This window comes from Carassius gibelio, chromosome B3 (genome assembly GCF_023724105.1).
Source record: "Carassius gibelio isolate Cgi1373 ecotype wild population from Czech Republic chromosome B3, carGib1.2-hapl.c, whole genome shotgun sequence".
NCBI lineage: Eukaryota > Metazoa > Chordata > Actinopteri > Cypriniformes > Cyprinidae > Carassius > Carassius gibelio.
This window is the reverse complement of record NC_068398.1, coordinates 51,374,805-51,397,428: the sequence shown is the minus strand read 5'-3', so window position 1 is coordinate 51,397,428 and position 22,624 is coordinate 51,374,805. Positions and strand designations below refer to the sequence as shown.

At 54.5% G+C, this 22,624-nt stretch overlaps 1 protein-coding gene across 1 annotated transcript; it reads right to left on the bottom strand.

Annotated features, from left to right (window-relative positions):
• Window positions 1-1,846: 1,846 nt before the first annotated feature.
• LOC127951886 (fibroin heavy chain-like) lies at window positions 1,847-22,112 on the bottom strand. Its single transcript, XM_052550020.1, has 2 exons — window positions 17,214-22,112; window positions 1,847-3,498 (listed from the first exon to the last, which is right to left on the bottom strand). The coding sequence occupies exons 1-2, from the start codon at window positions 21,849-21,851 to the stop codon at window positions 2,011-2,013; spliced, it is 6,126 nt and encodes a 2,041-aa protein (XP_052405980.1). The 5' UTR covers window positions 21,852-22,112; the 3' UTR covers window positions 1,847-2,010.
• Window positions 22,113-22,624: the final 512 nt, after the last annotated feature.

Sequence of the window (22,624 nt, the reverse complement as noted above, 5' to 3'; positions counted from 1 at the left end):
TACAAGAGTGTGCAAACCATTTATTCAGTAAATCAACAACTGTATTAAAAAAAAATTACAAGTCTTGTTTTTATTAACGATGTTCTCCAAACTGGTGCGGTAGTCCTCAAGTCTCCTGAAGAAAATGGATGAAATTTGGCTTGAACCGATACCTTACCCAAAATAATAAAAAGTTATTACATTCATCTGAACGCATACGTATCAAAGTTATTTTACTGGGAAGCAATACTTTTTCCATTACATTTTGCACATCCACCCAAAAAACAAAAATTCATATAAACACAATTACAAAATACATGTATAATATAGACTCCTGTTCCATTGACCAAACAAATCGCAGGGATAATCAAGATCCAGATTAAATCTCTAACACACTTTAGCCACATATACCATTAAATAGGGCTGTCACGATAGTAGATTTTTCATATCACGGTTATTGTGGCCTTATCGATATACTATAGAAACCTTGGGGGGGCGGTAGTCAAATTATTTTTTGTCTTTCAGTTTGTCCTTTTTCACCCAACGAACAGAAGGATAAACGCAGGACACAATACTCTGGCTTTCTCCATCTTCTTTGTAGCTCCTATGAAATATCAAGAGAGAAAATATGGTCAAGTTCAACAGTGAGGAATAAATATTTATGGTAACTCCTTACAATGAGATGGTTTGTTAACATTAATGTATTAATTAACATGAACGAACAGTGAACAATACGTTATTTTTATTGACAAACAAAGATTAATAAATTGTGTAGAGTCATTCATTGTTCATGTTAGTTCACAGAACATTAATGTTTACAAAGACAACTTGAGATTTTATTAATTCATAAGCTAATGCTGAAATTAGCATGAACTAAGTGCTGTGGAAATATTGTTCATTATTATTTGTCATTTATATGTTAACTAATGAACCTGATTGAAGAATGACCGCAGATGAGGCATTAAGTGCATGGCACTGCGACCAACTTAACATTTTACAAGTTTAACGTAGCAATGTGTTTGCTCAGTTTTTCGTAGCTACGCACAGGCCATATTGATTGAAAATACAAAAACAAGACGAGCAAAGAAAACGTGGTACTTATTAAATAAAATCACCCTTTACTTAAATGTAGGAACACAGACAACCGCTGTTAACAGGTTAATATAACATTTCCCAGTCTAGGACTAGGAAAAGAATGGCAACTTACTCTGAGAAACACTGCTCTCCTCAGAGTGGCTGTGTCTTCTTGTGTGACAGGTGCCAGCGTTAAGACACAATACTGCCACCTGGGAGCTCAACCAGGTAGTGGCGCTGGAGTATTAACGTGGTGTAATCATAACAGAACTGTTCATATAAAATATTGCGGACATGCTAATATCGGTATATCGCGACACCCCTACCATGAAACATTTTAAATAAAGCCTCTTACTTTATTTAAACCGTATTTTTCACAAACACGCCAAGCTTTATTCCAATTATAAGTCCACAATAAGCTTTTGACCTGTAACATCGGTTATGCTATTCCTATATTTATTAGGACGACTGTTTAAGAATCGACGTCTCTTAGAAACATGCCATCTTTAATGTATTGCCTCAAGAATCACAAGAACTTATGGAACCAATTTCAGCATTCATGAAAGGTTTCTAGAGCACCAAATCGGCATAATACAATGACTTCCAACTGGAATAATGGCTGCAGACTATTCAGCTACCCAAGAATAAATTTAAATACACAAAACAGTTCTTTTAAATTGGCAAAAAAGATAGATCATAATTTGCTAATTGTCCAGTACTCGGGGAGAGGAACTTACAGCACTGATGCCAGAGAGCGGTTATGTGAGAGCAAAATGATACCAAACACAAACTCTTCAAATCAAGCAATTTTTTATTTATTTGAGGTGATAGTAGTGGTAGAGAGAGTCAGAAAATCTTTCTAAACAGTTTGAGCAAACAGGGAAAACATGACATCTGAACAAAAGCATTGGAAAAGACCCCCAGAAAGTATTATGCAAAATTCCCATGAACATGTCCCTAAAGGCGACATTGACCTTTGCCACATCCCCGACACTTCCCTTGACCACTTCCCTGTCCTGCTCCTGCTCCAGCGCCCTGGCCATAGCCGCTTCCTTGTCCTGCTCCAGCGCCGCTTCCCTGTCCTGCTCCAGCGCCCTGGCCATAGCCGCTTCCCTGTCCTGCTCCAGCGCCCTGGCCATAGCCGCTTCCCTGTCCTGCTCCAGCGCCGCTTCCCTGTCCTGCTCCAGCGCCCTGGCCATAGCCGCTTCCCTGTCCTGCTCCAGCGCCACTTCCCTGTCCTGCTCCAGCGCCCTGGCCAGCGCCGCTTCCCTGTCCTGCTCCAGCGCCCTGGCCATAGCCGCTTCCCTGTCCTGCTCCAGCGCCGCTTCCCTGTCCTGCTCCAGCGCCCTGGCCATAGCCGCTTCCCTGTCCAGCTCCAGCGCCGCTTCCCTGTCCTGCTCCAGCGCCGCTTCCCTGTCCTGCTCCAGCGCCGCTTCCCTGTCCTGCTCCAGCGCCGCTTCCCTGTCCTGCTCCAGCGCCGCTTCCCTGTCCTGCTCCAGCGCCGCTTCCCTGTCCTGCTCCAGCGCCCTGGCCATAGCCGCTTCCCTGTCCTGCTCCAGCGCCGCTTCCCTGTCCTGCTCCAGCGCCCTGGCCATAGCCGCTTCCCTGTCCTGCTCCAGCGCCGCATCCCTGTCCAGCTCCAGCGCCGCTTCCCTGTCCTGCTCCAGCGCCGCTTCCCTGTCCTGCTCCAGCGCCGCTTCCCTGTCCTGCTCCAGCGCCGCTTCCCTGTCCTGCTCCAGCGCCGCTTCCCTGTCCTGCTCCAGCGCCGCTTCCCTGTCCTGCTCCAGCGCCCTGGCCATAGCCGCTTCCCTGTCCTGCTCCAGCGCCGCTTCCCTGTCCTGCTCCAGCGCCCTGGCCATAGCCGCTTCCCTGTCCTGCTCCAGCGCCACTTCCCTGTCCTGCTCCAGCGCCCTGGCCATAGCCGCTTCCCTGTCCTGCTCCAGCGCCGCTTCCCTGTCCTGCTCCAGCGCCCTGGCCATAGCCGCTTCCCTGTCCTGCTCCAGCGCCACTTCCCTGTCCTGCTCCAGCGCCCTGGCCAGCGCCGCTTCCCTGTCCTGCTCCAGCGCCCTGGCCATAGCCGCTTCCCTGTCCTGCTCCAGCGCCGCTTCCCTGTCCTGCTCCAGCGCCCTGGCCATAGCCGCTTCCCTGTCCTGCTCCAGCGCCGCTTCCCTGTCCTGCTCCAGCGCCCTGGCCATAGCCGCTTCCCTGTCCTGCTCCAGCGCCGCTTCCCTGTCCTGCTCCAGCGCCGCTGCCCTGTCCTGCTCCAGCGCCGCTGCCCTGTCCTGCTCCAGCGCCGCTGCCCTGTCCTGCTCCAGCTCCCTGGCCATAGCCGCTTCCCTGTCCTGCTCCAGCGCCGCTTCCCTGTCCTGCTCCAGCGCCGCTTCCCTGTCCTGCTCCAGCGCCCTGGCCATAGCCGCTTCCTTGTCCTGCTCCAGCGCCGCTTCCCTGTCCTGCTCCAGCGCCCTGGCCATAGCCGCTTCCCTGTCCTGCTCCAGCGCCCTGGCCATAGCCGCTTCCCTGTCCTGCTCCAGCGCCCTGGCCATAGCCGCTTCCATGTCCTGCTCCAGCGCCACTTCCCTGTCCGGCTCCTGCTCCAGCGCCACTTCCCTGTCCTGCTCCTGTTCCAGCACCCTGGCCAGCGCCGCTTCCCTGTCCGGCTCCTGCCCCAGCGCCGCTTCCCTGTCCGGCTCCTGCCCCAGCGCCGCTTCCCTGTCCGGCTCCTGCCCCAGCGCCGCTTCCCTGTCCGCCTCCAGAGCCCTGGCCAGCGCCGCTTCCCTGTCCGGCTCCTGCCCCAGCGCCGCTTCCCTGTCCGGCTCCTGCTCCAGCGCCACTTCCCTGTCCTGCTCCTGCTCCAGCGCCACTTCCCTGTCCTGCTCCTGCTCCAGCGCCACTTCCCTGTCCTGCTCCTGCTCCAGCGCCACTTCCCTGTCCGGCTCCTGCTCCAGCGCCACTTCCCTGTCCGGCTCCTGCTCCAGCGCCACTTCCCTGTCCGGCTCCTGCTCCAGCGCCCTGGCCAGCGCCGCTTCCCTGTCCTGCTCCTGCTCCAGCGCCACTTCCCTGTCCTGCTCCTGCTCCAGCGCCACTTCCCTGTCCGGCTCCTGCTCCAGCGCCCTGGCCAGCGCCGCTTCCCTGTCCTGCTCCTGCTCCAGCGCCGCTTCCCTGTCCTGCTCCAGCGCCGCTTCCCTGTCCTGCTCCAGCGCCGCTTCCCTGTCCTGCTCCAGCGCCGCTTCCCTGTCCTGCTCCTGCTCCAGGGCCGCTTCCCTGTCCTGCTCCAGCGCCGCTTCCCTGTCCTGCTCCTGCTCCAGGGCCGCTTCCCTGTCCTGCTCCAGCGCCGCTTCCCTGTCCTGCTCCAGCGCCGCTTCCCTGTCCTGCTCCAGCGCCGCTTCCCTGTCCTGCTCCAGCGCCGCTTCCCTGTCCTGCTCCAGCGCCGCTTCCCTGTCCTGCTCCAGCGCCGCTTCCCTGTCCTGCTCCAGCGCCGCTTCCCTGTCCTGCTCCAGCGCCGCTTCCCTGTCCTGCTCCAGCGCCCTGGCCATAGCCGCTTCCCTGTCCTGCTCCAGCGCCACTTCCCTGTCCTGCTCCAGCGCCCTGGCCATAGCCGCTTCCCTGTCCTGCTCCAGCGCCGCTTCCCTGTCCTGCTCCAGCGCCCTGGCCATAGCCGCTTCCCTGTCCTGCTCCAGCGCCACTTCCCTGTCCTGCTCCAGCGCCCTGGCCAGCGCCGCTTCCCTGTCCTGCTCCAGCGCCCTGGCCATAGCCGCTTCCCTGTCCTGCTCCAGCGCCGCTTCCCTGTCCTGCTCCAGCGCCCTGGCCATAGCCGCTTCCCTGTCCTGCTCCAGCGCCGCTTCCCTGTCCTGCTCCAGCGCCCTGGCCATAGCCGCTTCCCTGTCCTGCTCCAGCGCCGCTTCCCTGTCCTGCTCCAGCGCCGCTGCCCTGTCCTGCTCCAGCGCCGCTGCCCTGTCCTGCTCCAGCGCCGCTGCCCTGTCCTGCTCCAGCTCCCTGGCCATAGCCGCTTCCCTGTCCTGCTCCAGCGCCGCTTCCCTGTCCTGCTCCAGCGCCGCTTCCCTGTCCTGCTCCAGCGCCGCTTCCCTGTCCTGCTCCAGCGCCGCTTCCCTGTCCTGCTCCAGCGCCCTGGCCATAGCCGCTTCCCTGTCCTGCTCCAGCGCCGCTTCCCTGTCCTGCTCCAGCTCCCTGGCCAGCACCGCTTCCCTGTCCTGCTCCAGTGCCGCTTCCGTGTCCTGCTCCTGCTCCAGCGCCGCTTCCGTGTCCAGCTCCTGCGCCCTGGCCATAGCCGCTTCCATGTCCTGCTCCAGCGCCACTTCCCTGTCCGGCTCCTGCTCCAGCGCCACTTCCCTGTCCTGCTCCTGTTCCAGCACCCTGGCCAGCGCCGCTTCCCTGTCCGGCTCCTGCCCCAGCGCCGCTTCCCTGTCCGGCTCCTGCCCCAGCGCCGCTTCCCTGTCCGGCTCCTGCCCCAGCGCCGCTTCCCTGTCCGGCTCCTGCTCCAGCGCCACTTCCCTGTCCTGCTCCTGCTCCAGCGCCACTTCCCTGTCCTGCTCCTGCTCCAGCGCCACTTCCCTGTCCGGCTCCTGCTCCAGCGCCACTTCCCTGTCCGGCTCCTGCTCCAGCGCCACTTCCCTGTCCGGCTCCTGCTCCAGCGCCACTTCCCTGTCCGGCTCCTGCTCCAGCGCCCTGGCCAGCGCCGCTTCCCTGTCCTGCTCCTGCTCCAGCGCCGCTTCCCTGTCCTGCTCCTGCTCCAGCGCCGCTTCCCTGTCCTGCTCCAGCGCCGCTTCCCTGTCCTGCTCCAGCGCCCTGGCCATAGCCGCTTCCCTGTCCTGCTCCTGCACCGCTTCCCTGTCCTGCTCCTGCTCCAGCGCCGCTTCCCTGTCCTGCTCCTGCGCCGCTTCCCTGTCCTGCTCCTGCGCCGCTTCCCTGTCCTGCTCCTGCGCCGCTTCCCTGTCCTGCTCCTGCGCCGCTTCCCTGTCCTGCTCCTGCGCCGCTTCCCTGTCCTGCTCCTGCGCCGCTTCCCTGTCCTGCTCCTGCGCCCTGGCCATAGCCGCTTCCCTGTCCTGCTCCAGCGCCCTGGCCATAGCCGCTTCCCTGTCCTGCTCCAGCGCCGCTTCCCTGTCCTGCTCCAGCGCCGCTTCCCTGTCCAGCTCCTGCGCCCTGGCCATAGCCGCTTCCCTGTCCAGCTCTTGCGCCCTGGCCATAGCCGCTTCCCTGTCCAGCTCCTGCGCCCTGGCCATAGCCGCTTCCCTGTCCAGCTCCTGCGCCCTGGCCATAGCCGCTTCCCTGTCCAGCTCCAGCGCCCTGGCCATAGCCGCTTCCCTGTCCTGCTCCAGCGCCCTGGCCATAGCCGCTTTCCTGTCCTGCTCCAGCGCCCTGGCCATAGCCGCTTCCCTGTCCTGCTCCAGCGCCCTGGCCATAGCCGCTTCCCTGTCCTGCTCCAGCACCCTGGCCATAGCCGCTTCCCTGTCCAACTCCTGCGCCACTTCCCTGTCCAGCTCCTGCACCCTGGCCATAGCCGCTTCCCAGGCCATAGCCGCTTCCCTGGCCAGCACCCTGTCCTGCACCCTGGCCAAAGCCGCTTCCCTGACCTGCGCCCTGGCCATAGCCGCTTCCCTGTCCTGCGCCCTGTCCCGCACCCTGGCCATAGCCGCTTCCCTGTCCTGCGCCCTGTCCCGCGCCCTGGCCATAGCCGCTTCCCTGACCCGCGCCCTGTCCCGCGCCCTGGCCATAGCCGCTTCCCTGACCCGCGCCCTGGCCATAGCCGCTTCCCTGACCCGCGCCCTGGCCATAGCCGCTTCCCTGACCCGCGCCCTGGCCATAGCCGCTTCCCTGGCCAGAACCGTTTCCATGGCAAGTTGCCTGACCTCTTCCCTGGCCACGCGGTTCACTGCATGCAAAGCCACCGGTGGTTGGGCAACATTTCTGTGTGGCAGGACACTGGCCATCATTGAAACAGCTATCAGCACAGAGTGGGATCATCTCCGGTATGGGACATTGACCTGGCTTCACTGCATGAACACAGATAGTCAGCTTTAGTTTGTGCATATAGACCAGAGATCCTTAAATCTGGACTTCGAGATCCACATTCCTGCAGAGTTTAGCTCCAACCCTAGTCAAACACACCCGAGCATGTTAATCAGTGCCAGTCAATGTCTTTGGGATCATTAGAAAAATCTGAGGTAGGCGGCTTTGATCAGGGTTGGTGAATGGCAAGTTTTATCTAAAGAAAGAATTCCATTCCAAGTCAGTGGTTCTCAATTCCAGTCATGGAACACCCTTACTTAACACACCGGATTGAAATCATCAGCTTGTTGGTCCAGTTCCTGGATCTCTCTCCTGACAAGCTGATGATCACAATCTGGGGTGTTAAATAAGGGGGACATGCAAAGGGATGGCTTTAGCAAGGGACGAGCAAGGGGTCCCCGGGACTGGAATTGAGAACCACTGTTTGAAGCATTATTCCTTTTTATTTTGTAAATCCATCCGGTCCTTAAAGCCATCCCAAGGGATGATTTCAATCCGACTTTAGAGAACAACTAAAGGCAAACTCTCTGCTTAGGACTTACATTGAATCCAGAGTGTTACTAGTATGTGTGTGTGTGTGTGTGTGAGTTTAGCCTTAGCATCGATTATTAACTGAAACTCACTGAAAACAGGCAGCACGCAAACAGGCCCAAATTCAAATCGACAGCATTTGTGCCCTCCAGGGCAGTCTTCATCAGAGGAACAGCCTCGATGGGATGGTTCGACCATCAGCCTCTCCGGACAGAAACCAGCCACTAGAGAATTCAAGAGGATTATAAGGGGAGTGCGGTTTCACCATTTGTAAATCTGTGGTTTTGCAATGGGTCTCAAACCGAAATTCAAAGTTCATGCATTTGTCTGCTTCATATCAAAAGCGGTTTAAAACCTACTACTCATTCATAAGCGATGTTAACTATTTTCAAAGACTGAAAGTCACTCATTTCTGCATTTCTTCAGGTTCTGTAATGAAATGAACAGATCTTTTCACCTGTGGTTCGTCTTTGAATAGCGCGAGCTATGCTGAAGTATCCAAACAGACAGAAAAAAACAGCAATCAACGAGAAATACATTCGAGCTGTCATCCTCCCAGCCTGTGATCTCTGCTGGAAAATGCAGTGAATCGGTGCGTCAGGACAAGCAGACAGCAAAGAACACAAAACTAAAACGATTACTTGTTGCTGCAATACCAACTTCTGTAAAATGGGATTTTAAAGATTGAAGGAAAACAGGTTAATTCCAACCCTGATCAAACTCACCTGCCTGTAGCTTTCTAGTAATCTGAAATGCCTTGATTAGCTTGTTCAGGTGTGTATGATTGGGGTTGGACCTGCTGAATGCTACGTTCTAGCCATGTCATACATTTACGCTGGGTACACGCCAGAAGATAATCGGTCTGATTTTGGGCCGATTTCTCCCCTTCCGACAATCATAGCTATGTCCCGATTATCTTGACTGTTCTACAGATTATGTTATCTGATTTTCTCTTGCCGTGAGGTGTGTTAAGAGTGTCCGAATCTGATCGGAAGAACATCGGAGACGCCCCGATCGCGAATCGTAAATATTTAACACGTTTAATATTTACGATCAGAATCCTGATGTGTGGGGGGGAAGCCCGAGGAAAAATGCGTGCACGCTCTGGAGATTATCACGTGAAACGAAACCGTATCCAATCAGAAAGCGAGATGATGGAAGACTGAAGCCGTCATGGCGCAGCACAAAGTGAAATTGTTGCGGACAGCAGAGATGGAGGATCATCTTGTTGATTTGTGGCAACAGCACAAATGTTTATACGACGTGTCGTGTATAAAATCATTCCAAACACTATCATTGCAATTTCTTCCTGCATATCGTCCGCCATGATTATTCTGAAGTCTCGCGAGATTTCCTGTGTTCAGTCGAGACTCTGGTTGAAAATCTGTTTGTGTGGTGCACTGTCTTTGTCACATCAGACAGACCGAAGCGGTGCGTGCCGGTTCTTCTTAATCTTTTTTTTTTTTTTTCTTAAAATTATCCAGAACAAAATTTACAACAGTAAATGTACAAGAGTGTGCAAACCATTTATTCAGTAAATCAACAACTGTATTAAAAAAAAATTACAAGTCTTGTTTTTATTAACGATGTTCTCCAAACTGGTGCGGTAGTCCTCAAGTCTCCTGAAGAAAATGGATGAAATTTGGCTTGAACCGATACCTTACCCAAAATAATAAAAAGTTATTACATTCATCTGAACGCATACGTATCAAAGTTATTTTACTGGGAAGCAATACTTTTTCCATTACATTTTGCACATCCACCCAAAAAACAAAAATTCATATAAACACAATTACAAAATACATGTATAATATAGACTCCTGTTCCATTGACCAAACAAATCGCAGGGATAATCAAGATCCAGATTAAATCTCTAACACACTTTAGCCACATATACCATTAAATAGGGCTGTCACGATAGTAGATTTTTCATATCACGGTTATTGTGGCCTTATCGATATACTATAGAAACCTTGGGGGGGCGGTAGTCAAATTATTTTTTGTCTTTCAGTTTGTCCTTTTTCACCCAACGAACAGAAGGATAAACGCAGGACACAATACTCTGGCTTTCTCCATCTTCTTTGTAGCTCCTATGAAATATCAAGAGAGAAAATATGGTCAAGTTCAACAGTGAGGAATAAATATTTATGGTAACTCCTTACAATGAGATGGTTTGTTAACATTAATGTATTAATTAACATGAACGAACAGTGAACAATACGTTATTTTTATTGACAAACAAAGATTAATAAATTGTGTAGAGTCATTCATTGTTCATGTTAGTTCACAGAACATTAATGTTTACAAAGACAACTTGAGATTTTATTAATTCATAAGCTAATGCTGAAATTAGCATGAACTAAGTGCTGTGGAAATATTGTTCATTATTATTTGTCATTTATATGTTAACTAATGAACCTGATTGAAGAATGACCGCAGATGAGGCATTAAGTGCATGGCACTGCGACCAACTTAACATTTTACAAGTTTAACGTAGCAATGTGTTTGCTCAGTTTTTCGTAGCTACGCACAGGCCATATTGATTGAAAATACAAAAACAAGACGAGCAAAGAAAACGTGGTACTTATTAAATAAAATCACCCTTTACTTAAATGTAGGAACACAGACAACCGCTGTTAACAGGTTAATATAACATTTCCCAGTCTAGGACTAGGAAAAGAATGGCAACTTACTCTGAGAAACACTGCTCTCCTCAGAGTGGCTGTGTCTTCTTGTGTGACAGGTGCCAGCGTTAAGACACAATACTGCCACCTGGGAGCTCAACCAGGTAGTGGCGCTGGAGTATTAACGTGGTGTAATCATAACAGAACTGTTCATATAAAATATTGCGGACATGCTAATATCGGTATATCGCGACACCCCTACCATGAAACATTTTAAATAAAGCCTCTTACTTTATTTAAACCGTATTTTTCACAAACACGCCAAGCTTTATTCCAATTATAAGTCCACAATAAGCTTTTGACCTGTAACATCGGTTATGCTATTCCTATATTTATTAGGACGACTGTTTAAGAATCGACGTCTCTTAGAAACATGCCATCTTTAATGTATTGCCTCAAGAATCACAAGAACTTATGGAACCAATTTCAGCATTCATGAAAGGTTTCTAGAGCACCAAATCGGCATAATACAATGACTTCCAACTGGAATAATGGCTGCAGACTATTCAGCTACCCAAGAATAAATTTAAATACACAAAACAGTTCTTTTAAATTGGCAAAAAAGATAGATCATAATTTGCTAATTGTCCAGTACTCGGGGAGAGGAACTTACAGCACTGATGCCAGAGAGCGGTTATGTGAGAGCAAAATGATACCAAACACAAACTCTTCAAATCAAGCAATTTTTTATTTATTTGAGGTGATAGTAGTGGTAGAGAGAGTCAGAAAATCTTTCTAAACAGTTTGGAGCAAACAGGGAAAACATGACATCTGAACAAAAGAATTGGAAAAGACCCCCAGAAAGTATTATGCAAAATTCCCATGAACATGTCCCTAAAGGCGACATTGACCTTTGCCACATCCCCGACACTTCCCTTGACCACTTCCCTGTCCTGCTCCTGCTCCAGCGCCCTGGCCATAGCCGCTTCCTTGTCCTGCTCCAGCGCCGCTTCCCTGTCCTGCTCCAGCGCCCTGGCCATAGCCGCTTCCCTGTCCTGCTCCAGCGCCCTGGCCATAGCCGCTTCCCTGTCCTGCTCCAGCGCCGCTTCCCTGTCCTGCTCCAGCGCCCTGGCCATAGCCGCTTCCCTGTCCTGCTCCAGCGCCACTTCCCTGTCCTGCTCCAGCGCCCTGGCCAGCGCCGCTTCCCTGTCCTGCTCCAGCGCCCTGGCCATAGCCGCTTCCCTGTCCTGCTCCAGCGCCACTTCCCTGTCCTGCTCCTGCTCCAGCGCCACTTCCCTGTCCTGCTCCTGCTCCAGCGCCACTTCCCTGTCCTGCTCCTGCTCCAGCGCCACTTCCCTGTCCTGCTCCTGCTCCAGCGCCACTTCCCTGTCCGGCTCCTGCTCCAGCGCCACTTCCCTGTCCGGCTCCTGCTCCAGCGCCACTTCCCTGTCCGGCTCCTGCTCCAGCGCCCTGGCCAGCGCCGCTTCCCTGTCCTGCTCCTGCTCCAGCGCCGCTTCCCTGTCCTGCTCCTGCTCCAGCGCCGCTTCCCTGTCCTGCTCCAGCGCCGCTTCCCTGTCCTGCTCCAGCGCCCTGGCCATAGCCGCTTCCCTGTCCTGCTCCTGCACCGCTTCCCTGTCCTGCTCCTGCTCCAGCGCCGCTTCCCTGTCCTGCTCCTGCGCCGCTTCCCTGTCCTGCTCCTGCGCCGCTTCCCTGTCCTGCTCCTGCGCCGCTTCCCTGTCCTGCTCCTGCGCCGCTTCCCTGTCCTGCTCCTGCGCCGCTTCCCTGTCCTGCTCCTGCGCCGCTTCCCTGTCCTGCTCCTGCGCCCTGGCCATAGCCGCTTCCCTGTCCTGCTCCAGCGCCCTGGCCATAGCCGCTTCCCTGTCCTGCTCCAGCGCCGCTTCCCTGTCCTGCTCCAGCGCCGCTTCCCTGTCCAGCTCCTGCGCCCTGGCCATAGCCGCTTCCCTGTCCAGCTCCTGCGCCCTGGCCATAGCCGCTTCCCTGTCCAGCTCCTGCGCCCTGGCCATAGCCGCTTCCCTGTCCAGCTCCTGCGCCCTGGCCATAGCCGCTTCCCTGTCCAGCTCCAGCGCCCTGGCCATAGCCGCTTCCCTGTCCTGCTCCAGCGCCCTGGCCATAGCCGCTTTCCTGTCCTGCTCCAGCGCCCTGGCCATAGCCGCTTCCCTGTCCTGCTCCAGCGCCCTGGCCATAGCCGCTTCCCTGTCCTGCTCCAGCACCCTGGCCATAGCCGCTTCCCTGTCCAACTCCTGCGCCACTTCCCTGTCCAGCTCCTGCACCCTGGCCATAGCCGCTTCCCAGGCCATAGCCGCTTCCCTGGCCAGCACCCTGTCCTGCACCCTGGCCAAAGCCGCTTCCCTGACCTGCGCCCTGGCCATAGCCGCTTCCCTGTCCTGCGCCCTGTCCCGCACCCTGGCCATAGCCGCTTCCCTGTCCTGCGCCCTGTCCCGTGCCCTGGCCATAGCCGCTTCCCTGACCCGCGCCCTGTCCCGCGCCCTGGCCATAGCCGCTTCCCTGACCCGCGCCCTGGCCATAGCCGCTTCCCTGACCCGCGCCCTGGCCATAGCCGCTTCCCTGACCCGCGCCCTGGCCATAGCCGCTTCCCTGGCCAGAACCGTTTCCATGGCAAGTTGCCTGACCTCTTCCCTGGCCACGCGGTTCACTGCATGCAAAGCCACCGGTGGTTGGGCAACATTTCTGTGTGGCAGGACACTGGCCATCATTGAAACAGCTATCAGCACAGAGTGGGATCATCTCCGGTATGGGACATTGACCTGGCTTCACTGCATGAACACAGATAGTCAGCTTTAGTTTGTGCATATAGACCAGAGATCCTTAAATCTGGACTTCGAGATCCACATTCCTGCAGAGTTTAGCTCCAACCCTAGTCAAACACACCCGAGCATGTTAATCAGTGCCAGTCAATGTCTTTGGGATCATTAGAAAAATCTGAGGTAGGCGGCTTTGATCAGGGTTGGTGAATGGCAAGTTTTATCTAAAGAAAGAATTCCATTCCAAGTCAGTGGTTCTCAATTCCAGTCATGGAACACCCTTACTTAACACACCGGATTGAAATCATCAGCTTGTTGGTCCAGTTCCTGGATCTCTCTCCTGACAAGCTGATGATCACAATCTGGGGTGTTAAATAAGGGGGACATGCAAAGGGATGGCTTTAGCAAGGGACGAGCAAGGGGTCCCCGGGACTGGAATTGAGAACCACTGTTTGAAGCATTATTCCTTTTTATTTTGTAAATCCATCCGGTCCTTAAAGCCATCCCAAGGGATGATTTCAATCCGACTTTAGAGAACAACTAAAGGCAAACTCTCTGCTTAGGACTTACATTGAATCCAGAGTGTTACTAGTATGTGTGTGTGTGTGTGTGTGTGAGTTTAGCCTTAGCATCGATTATTAACTGAAACTCACTGAAAACAGGCAGCACGCAAACAGGCCCAAATTCAAATCGACAGCATTTGTGCCCTCCAGGGCAGTCTTCATCAGAGGAACAGCCTCGATGGGATGGTTCGACCATCAGCCTCTCCGGACAGAAACCATCCACTAGAGAATTCAAGAGGATTATAAGGGGAGTGCGGTTTCACCATTTGTAAATCTGTGGTTTTGCAATGGGTCTCAAACCGAAATTCAAAGTTCATGCATTTGTCTGCTTCATATCAAAAGCGGTTTAAAACCTACTACTCATTCATAAGCGATGTTAACTATTTTCAAAGACTGAAAGTCACTCATTTCTGCATTTCTTCAGGTTCTGTAATGAAATTAACAGATCTTTTCACCTGTGGTTCGTCTTTGAATAGCGCGAGCTATGCTGAAGTATCCAAACAGACAGAAAAAAACAGCAATCAACGAGAAATACATTCGAGCTGTCATCCTCCCAGCCTGTGATCTCTGCTGGAAAATGCAGTGAATCGGTGCGTCAGGACAAGCAGACCGCAAAGAACACAAAACTAAAACGATTACTTGTTGCTGCAATACCAACTTCTGTAAAATGGGATTTTAAAGATTGAAGGAAAACAGGTTAATTCCAACCCTGATCAAACTCACCTGCCTGTAGCTTTCTAGTAATCTGAAATGCCTTGATTAGCTTGTTCAGGTGTGTATGATTGGGGTTGGACCTGCTGAATGCTACGTTCTAGCCATGTCATACATTTACGCTGGGTACACGCCAGAAGATAATCGGTCTGATTTTGGGCCGATTTCTCCCCTTCCGACAATCATAGCTATGTCCCGATTATCTTGACTGTTCTACAGATTATGTTATCTGATTTTCTCTTGCCGTGAGGTGTGTTAAGAGTGTCCGAATCTGATCGGAAGAACATCGGAGACGCCCCGATCGCGAATCGTAAATATTTAACACGTTTAATATTTACGATCAGAATCCTGATGTGTGGGGGGGAAGCCCGAGGAAAAATGCGTGCACGCTCTGGAGATTATCACGTGAAACGAAACCGTATCCAATCAGAAAGCGAGATGATGGAAGACTGAAGCCGTCATGGCGCAGCACAAAGTGAAATTGTTGCGGACAGCAGAGATGGAGGATCATCTTGTTGATTTGTGGCAACAGCACAAATGTTTATACGACGTGTCGTGTATAAAATCATTCCAAACACTATCATTGCAATTTCTTCCTGCATATCGTCCGCCATGATTATTCTGAAGTCTCGCGAGATTTCCTGTGTTCAGTCGAGACTCTGGTTGAAAATCTGTTTGTGTGGTGCACTGTCTTTGTCACATCAGACAGACCGAAGCGGTGCGTGCCAGTTCTTCTTAATCTTTTTTTTTTTTTTTCTTAAAATTATCCAGAACAAAATTTACAACAGTAAATGTACAAGAGTGTGCAAACCATTTATTCAGTAAATCAACAACTGTATTAAAAAAAAATTACAAGTCTTGTTTTTATTAACGATGTTCTCCAAACTGGTGCGGTAGTCCTCAAGTCTCCTGAAGAAAATGGATGAAATTTGGCTTGAACCGATACCTTACCCAAAATAATAAAAAGTTATTACATTCATCTGAACGCATACGTATCAAAGTTATTTTACTGGGAAGCAATACTTTTTCCATTACATTTTGCACATCCACCCAAAAAACAAAAATTCATATAAACACAATTACAAAATACATGTATAATATAGACTCCTGTTCCATTGACCAAACAAATCGCAGGGATAATCAAGATCCAGATTAAATCTCTAACACACTTTAGCCACATATACCATTAAATAGGGCTGTCACGATAGTAGATTTTTCATATCACGGTTATTGTGGCCTTATCGATATACTATAGAAACCTTGGGGGGGCGGTAGTCAAATTATTTTTTGTCTTTCAGTTTGTCCTTTTTCACCCAACGAACAGAAGGATAAACGCAGGACACAATACTCTGGCTTTCTCCATCTTCTTTGTAGCTCCTATGAAATATCAAGAGAGAAAATATGGTCAAGTTCAACAGTGAGGAATAAATATTTATGGTAACTCCTTACAATGAGATGGTTTGTTAACATTAATGTATTAATTAACATGAACGAACAGTGAACAATACGTTATTTTTATTGACAAACAAAGATTAATAAATTGTGTAGAGTCATTCATTGTTCATGTTAGTTCACAGAACATTAATGTTTACAAAGACAACTTGAGATTTTATTAATTCATAAGCTAATGCTGAAATTAGCATGAACTAAGTGCTGTGGAAATATTGTTCATTATTATTTGTCATTTATATGTTAACTAATGAACCTGATTGAAGAATGACCGCAGATGAGGCATTAAGTGCATGGCACTGCGACCAACTTAACATTTTACAAGTTTAACGTAGCAATGTGTTTGCTCAGTTTTTCGTAGCTACGCACAGGCCATATTGATTGAAAATACAAAAACAAGACGAGCAAAGAAAACGTGGTACTTATTAAATAAAATCACCCTTTACTTAAATGTAGGAACACAGACAACCGCTGTTAACAGGTTAATATAACATTTCCCAGTCTAGGACTAGGAAAAGAATGGCAACTTACTCTGAGAAACACTGCTCTCCTCAGAGTGGCTGTGTCTTCTTGTGTGACAGGTGCCAGCGTTAAGACACAATACTGCCACCTGGGAGCTCAACCAGGTAGTGGCGCTGGAGTATTAACGTGGTGTAATCATAACAGAACTGTTCATATAAAATATTGCGGACATGCTAATATCGGTATATCGCGACACCCCTACCATGAAACATTTTAAATAAAGCCTCTTACTTTATTTAAACCGTATTTTTCACAAACACGCCAAGCTTTATTCCAATTATAAGTCCACAATAAGCTTTTGACCTGTAACATCGGTTATGCTATTCCTATATTTATTAGGACGACTGTTTAAGAATCGACGTCTCTTAGAAACATGCCATCTTTAATGTATTGCCTCAAGAATCACAAGAACTTATGGAACCAATTTCAGCATTCATGAAAGGTTTCTAGAGCACCAAATCGGCATAATACAATGACTTCCAACTGGAATAATGGCTGCAGACTATTCAGCTACCCAAGAATAAATTTAAATACACAAAACAGTTCTTTTAAATTGGCAAAAAAGATAGATCATAATTTGCTAATTGTCCAGTACTCGGGGAGAGGAACTTACAGCACTGATGCCAGAGAGCGGTTATGTGAGAGCAAAATGATACCAAACACAAACTCTTCAAATCAAGCAATTTTTTATTTATTTGAGGTGATAGTAGTGGTAGAGAGAGTCAGAAAATCTTTCTAAACAGTTTGAGCAAACAGGGAAAACATGACATCTGAACAAAAGAATTGGAAAAGACCCCCAGAAAGTATTATGCAAAATTCCCATGAACATGTCCCTAAAGGCGACATTGACCTTTGCCACATCCCCGACACTTCCCTTGACCACTTCCCTGTCCTGCTCCTGCTCCAGCGCCCTGGCCATAGCCGCTTCCTTGTCCTGCTCCAGCGCCGCTTACCTGTCCTGCTCCAGCGCCCTGGCCATAGCCGCTTCCCTGTCCTGCTCCAGCGCCCTGGCCATAGCCGCTTCCCTGTCCTGCTCCAGCGCCGCTTCCCTGTCCTGCTCCAGCGCCCTGGCCATAGCCGCTTCCCTGTCCTGCTCCAGCGCCACTTCCCTGTCCTGCTCCAGCGCCCTGGCCAGCGCCGCTTCCCTGTCCTGCTCCAGCGCCCTGGCCATAGCCGCTTCCCTGTCCTGCTCCAGCGCCGCTTCCCTGTCCTGCTCCAGCGCCCTGGCCATAGCCGCTTCCCTGTCCTGCTCCAGCGCCGCATCCCTGTCCAGCTCCAGCGCCGCTTCCCTGTCCTGCTCCAGCGCCGCTTCCCTGTCCTGCTCCAGCGCCGCTTCCCTGTCCTGCTCCAGCGCCGCTTCCCTGTCCTGCTCCAGCGCCGCTTCCCTGTCCTGCTCCAGCGCCGCTTCCCTGTCCTGCTCCAGCGCCCTGGCCATAGCCGCTTCCCTGTCCTGCTCCAGCGCCGCTTCCCTGTCCTGCTCCAGCGCCCTGGCCATAGCCGCTTCCCTGTCCTGCTCCAGCGCCACTTCCCTGTCCTGCTCCAGCGCCCTGGCCATAGCCGCTTCCCTGTCCTGCTCCAGCGCCGCTTCCCTGTCCTGCTCCAGCGCCCTGGCCATAGCCGCTTCCCTGTCCTGCTCCAGCGCCACTTCCCTGTCCTGCTCCAGCGCCCTGGCCAGCGCCGCTTCCCTGTCCTGCTCCAGCGCCCTGGCCATAGCCGCTTCCCTGTCCTGCTCCAGCGCCGCTTCCCTGTCCTGCTCCAGCGCCCTGGCCATAGCCGCTTCCCTGTCCTGCTCCAGCGCCGCTTCCCTGTCCTGCTCCAGCGCCCTGGCCATAGCCGCTTCCCTGTCCTGCTCCAGCGCCGCTTCCCTGTCCTGCTCCAGCGCCGCTGCCCTGTCCTGCTCCAGCGCCGCTGCCCTGTCCTGCTCCAGCGCCGCTGCCCTGTCCTGCTCCAGCGCCGCTGCCCTGTCCTGCTCCAGCTCCCTGGCCATAGCCGCTTCCCTGTCCTGCTCCAGCGCCGCTTCCCTGTCCTGCTCCAGCGCCGCTTCCCTGTCCTGCTCCAGCGCCCTGGCCATAGCCGCTTCCCTGTCCTGCTCCAGCGCCGCTTCCCTGTCCTGCTCCAGCTCCCTGGCCAGCACCGCTTCCCTGTCCTGCTCCAGTGCCGCTTCCGTGTCCTGCTCCTGCTCCAGCGCCGCTTCCGTGTCCAGCTCCTGCGCCCTGGCCATAGCCGCTTCCATGTCCTGCTCCAGCGCCACTTCCCTGTCCGGCTCCTGCTCCAGCGCCACTTCCCTGTCCTGCTCCTGTTCCAGCACCCTGGCCAGCGCCGCTTCCCTGTCCGGCTCCTGCCCCAGCGCCGCTTCCCTGTCCGGCTCCTGCCCCAGCGCCGCTTCCCTGTCCGGCTCCTGCCCCAGCGCCGCTTCCCTGTCCGCCTCCAGAGCCCTGGCCAGCGCCGCTTCCCTGTCCGGCTCCTGCCCCAGCGCCGCTTCCCTGTCCGGCTCCTGCTCCAGCGCCACTTCCCTGTCCTGCTCCTGCTCCAGCGCCACTTCCCTGTCCTGCTCCTGCTCCAGCGCCACTTCCCTGTCCTGCTCCTGCTCCAGCGCCACTTCCCTGTCCTGCTCCTGCTCCAGCGCCACTTCCCTGTCCGGCTCCTGCTCCAGCGCCACTTCCCTGTCCGGCTCCTGCTCCAGCGCCCTGGCCAGCGCCGCTTCCCTGTCCTGCTCCTGCTCCAGCGCCACTTCCCTGTCCTGCTCCTGCTCCAGCGCCACTTCCCTGTCCGGCTCCTGCTCCAGCGCCCTGGCCAGCGCCGCTTCCCTGTCCTGCTCCTGCTCCAGCGCCGCTTCCCTGTCCTGCTCCAGCGCCGCTTCCCTGTCCTGCTCCAGCGCCGCTTCCCTGTCCTGCTCCAGCGCCGCTTCCCTGTCCTGCTCCTGCTCCAGGGCCGCTTCCCTGTCCTGCTCCAGCGCCGCTTCCCTGTCCTGCTCCAGCGCCGCTTCCCTGTCCTGCTCCAGCGCCGCTTCCCTGTCCTGCTCCAGCGCCGCTTCCCTGTCCTGCTCCAGCGCCGCTTCCCTGTCCTGCTCCAGCGCCGCTTCCCTGTCCTGCTCCAGCGCCGCTTCCCTGTCCTGCTCCAGCGCCCTGGCCATAGCCGCTTCCCTGTCCTGCTCCAGCGCCACTTCCCTGTCCTGCTCCAGCGCCCTGGCCATAGCCGCTTCCCTGTCCTGCTCCAGCGCCGCTTCCCTGTCCTGCTCCAGCGCCCTGGCCATAGCCGCTTCCCTGTCCTGCTCCAGCGCCACTTCCCTGTCCTGCTCCAGCGCCCTGGCCAGCGCCGCTTCCCTGTCCTGCTCCAGCGCCCTGGCCATAGCCGCTTCCCTGTCCTGCTCCAGCGCCGCTTCCCTGTCCTGCTCCAGCGCCCTGGCCATAGCCGCTTCCCTGTCCTGCTCCAGCGCCGCTTCCCTGTCCTGCTCCAGCGCCCTGGCCATAGCCGCTTCCCTGTCCTGCTCCAGCGCCGCTTCCCTGTCCTGCTCCAGCGCCGCTGCCCTGTCCTGCTCCAGCGCCGCTGCCCTGTCCTGCTCCAGCGCCGCTGCCCTGTCCTGCTCCAGCTCCCTGGCCATAGCCGCTTCCCTGTCCTGCTCCAGCGCCGCTTCCCTGTCCTGCTCCAGCGCCGCTTCCCTGTCCTGCTCCAGCGCCGCTTCCCTGTCCTGCTCCAGCGCCGCTTCCCTGTCCTGCTCCAGCGCCCTGGCCATAGCCGCTTCCCTGTCCTGCTCCAGCGCCGCTTCCCTGTCCTGCTCCAGCTCCCTGGCCAGCACCGCTTCCCTGTCCTGCTCCAGTGCCGCTTCCGTGTCCTGCTCCTGCTCCAGCGCCGCTTCCGTGTCCAGCTCCTGCGCCCTGGCCATAGCCGCTTCCATGTCCTGCTCCAGCGCCACTTCCCTGTCCGGCTCCTGCTCCAGCGCCACTTCCCTGTCCTGCTCCTGTTCCAGCACCCTGGCCAGCGCCGCTTCCCTGTCCGGCTCCTGCCCCAGCGCCGCTTCCCTGTCCGGCTCCTGCCCCAGCGCCGCTTCCCTGTCCGGCTCCTGCCCCAGCGCCGCTTCCCTGTCCTGCTCCTGCTCCAGCGCCACTTCCCTGTCCTGCTCCTGCTCCAGCGCCACTTCCCTGTCCGGCTCCTGCTCCAGCGCCACTTCCCTGTCCGGCTCCTGCTCCAGCGCCACTTCCCTGTCCGGCTCCTGCTCCAGCGCCACTTCCCTGTCCTGCTCCTGCTCCAGCGCCCTGGCCAGCGCCGCTTCCCTGTCCTGCTCCTGCTCCAGCGCCGCTTCCCTGTCCTGCTCCTGCTCCAGCGCCGCTTCCCTGTCCTGCTCCAGCGCCGCTTCCCTGTCCTGCTCCAGCGCCCTGGCCATAGCCGCTTCCCTGTCCTGCTCCTGCACCGCTTCCCTGTCCTGCTCCTGCTCCAGCGCCGCTTCCCTGTCCTGCTCCTGCGCCGCTTCCCTGTCCTGCTCCTGCGCCGCTTCCCTGTCCTGCTCCTGCGCCGCTTCCCTGTCCTGCTCCTGCGCCGCTTCCCTGTCCTGCTCCTGCGCCGCTTCCCTGTCCTGCTCCTGCGCCCTGGCCATAGCCGCTTCCCTGTCCTGCTCCAGCGCCCTGGCCATAGCCGCTTCCCTGTCCTGCTCCAGCGCCGCTTCCCTGTCCTGCTCCAGCGCCGCTTCCCTGTCCAGCTCCTGCGCCCTGGCCATAGCCGCTTCCCTGTCCAGCTCCTGCGCCCTGGCCATAGCCGCTTCCCTGTCCAGCTCCTGCGCCCTGGCCATAGCCGCTTCCCTGTCCAGCTCCTGCGCCCTGGCCATAGCCGCTTCCCTGTCCAGCTCCAGCGCCCTGGCCATAGCCGCTTCCCTGTCCTGCTCCAGCGCCCTGGCCATAGCCGCTTTCCTGTCCTGCTCCAGCGCCCTGGCCATAGCCGCTTCCCTGTCCTGCTCCAGCGCCCTGGCCATAGCCGCTTCCCTGTCCTGCTCCAGCACCCTGGCCATAGCCGCTTCCCTGTCCAACTCCTGCGCCACTTCCCTGTCCAGCTCCTGCACCCTGGCCATAGCCGCTTCCCAGGCCATAGCCGCTTCCCTGGCCAGCACCCTGTCCTGCACCCTGGCCAAAGCCGCTTCCCTGACCTGCGCCCTGGCCATAGCCGCTTCCCTGTCCTGCGCCCTGTCCCGCACCCTGGCCATAGCCGCTTCCCTGTCCTGCGCCCTGTCCCGCGCCCTGGCCATAGCCGCTTCCCTGACCCGCGCCCTGTCCCGCGCCCTGGCCATAGCCGCTTCCCTGACCCGCGCCCTGGCCATAGCCGCTTCCCTGACCCGCGCCCTGGCCATAGCCGCTTCCCTGACCCGCGCCCTGGCCATAGCCGCTTCCCTGGCCAGAACCGTTTCCATGGCAAGTTGCCTGACCTCTTCCCTGGCCACGCGGTTCACTGCATGCAAAGCCACCGGTGGTTGGGCAACATTTCTGTGTGGCAGGACACTGGCCATCATTGAAACAGCTATCAGCACAGAGTGGGATCATCTCCGGTATGGGACATTGACCTGGCTTCACTGCATGAACACAGATAGTCAGCTTTAGTTTGTGCATATAGACCAGAGATCCTTAAATCTGGACTTCGAGATCCACATTCCTGCAGAGTTTAGCTCCAACCCTAGTCAAACACACCCGAGCATGTTAATCAGTGCCAGTCAATGTCTTTGGGATCATTAGAAAAATCTGAGGTAGGCGGCTTTGATCAGGGTTGGTGAATGGCAAGTTTTATCTAAAGAAAGAATTCCATTCCAAGTCAGTGGTTCTCAATTCCAGTCATGGAACACCCTTACTTAACACACCGGATTGAAATCATCAGCTTGTTGGTCCAGTTCCTGGATCTCTCTCCTGACAAGCTGATGATCACAATCTGGGGTGTTAAATAAGGGGGACATGCAAAGGGATGGCTTTAGCAAGGGACGAGCAAGGGGTCCCCGGGACTGGAATTGAGAACCACTGTTTGAAGCATTATTCCTTTTTATTTTGTAAATCCATCCGGTCCTTAAAGCCATCCCAAGGGATGATTTCAATCCGACTTTAGAGAACAACTAAAGGCAAACTCTCTGCTTAGGACTTACATTGAATCCAGAGTGTTACTAGTATGTGTGTGTGTGTGTGTGTGAGTTTAGCCTTAGCATCGATTATTAACTGAAACTCACTGAAAACAGGCAGCACGCAAACAGGCCCAAATTCAAATCGACAGCATTTGTGCCCTCCAGGGCAGTCTTCATCAGAGGAACAGCCTCGATGGGATGGTTCGACCATCAGCCTCTCCGGACAGAAACCATCCACTAGAGAATTCAAGAGGATTATAAGGGGAGTGCGGTTTC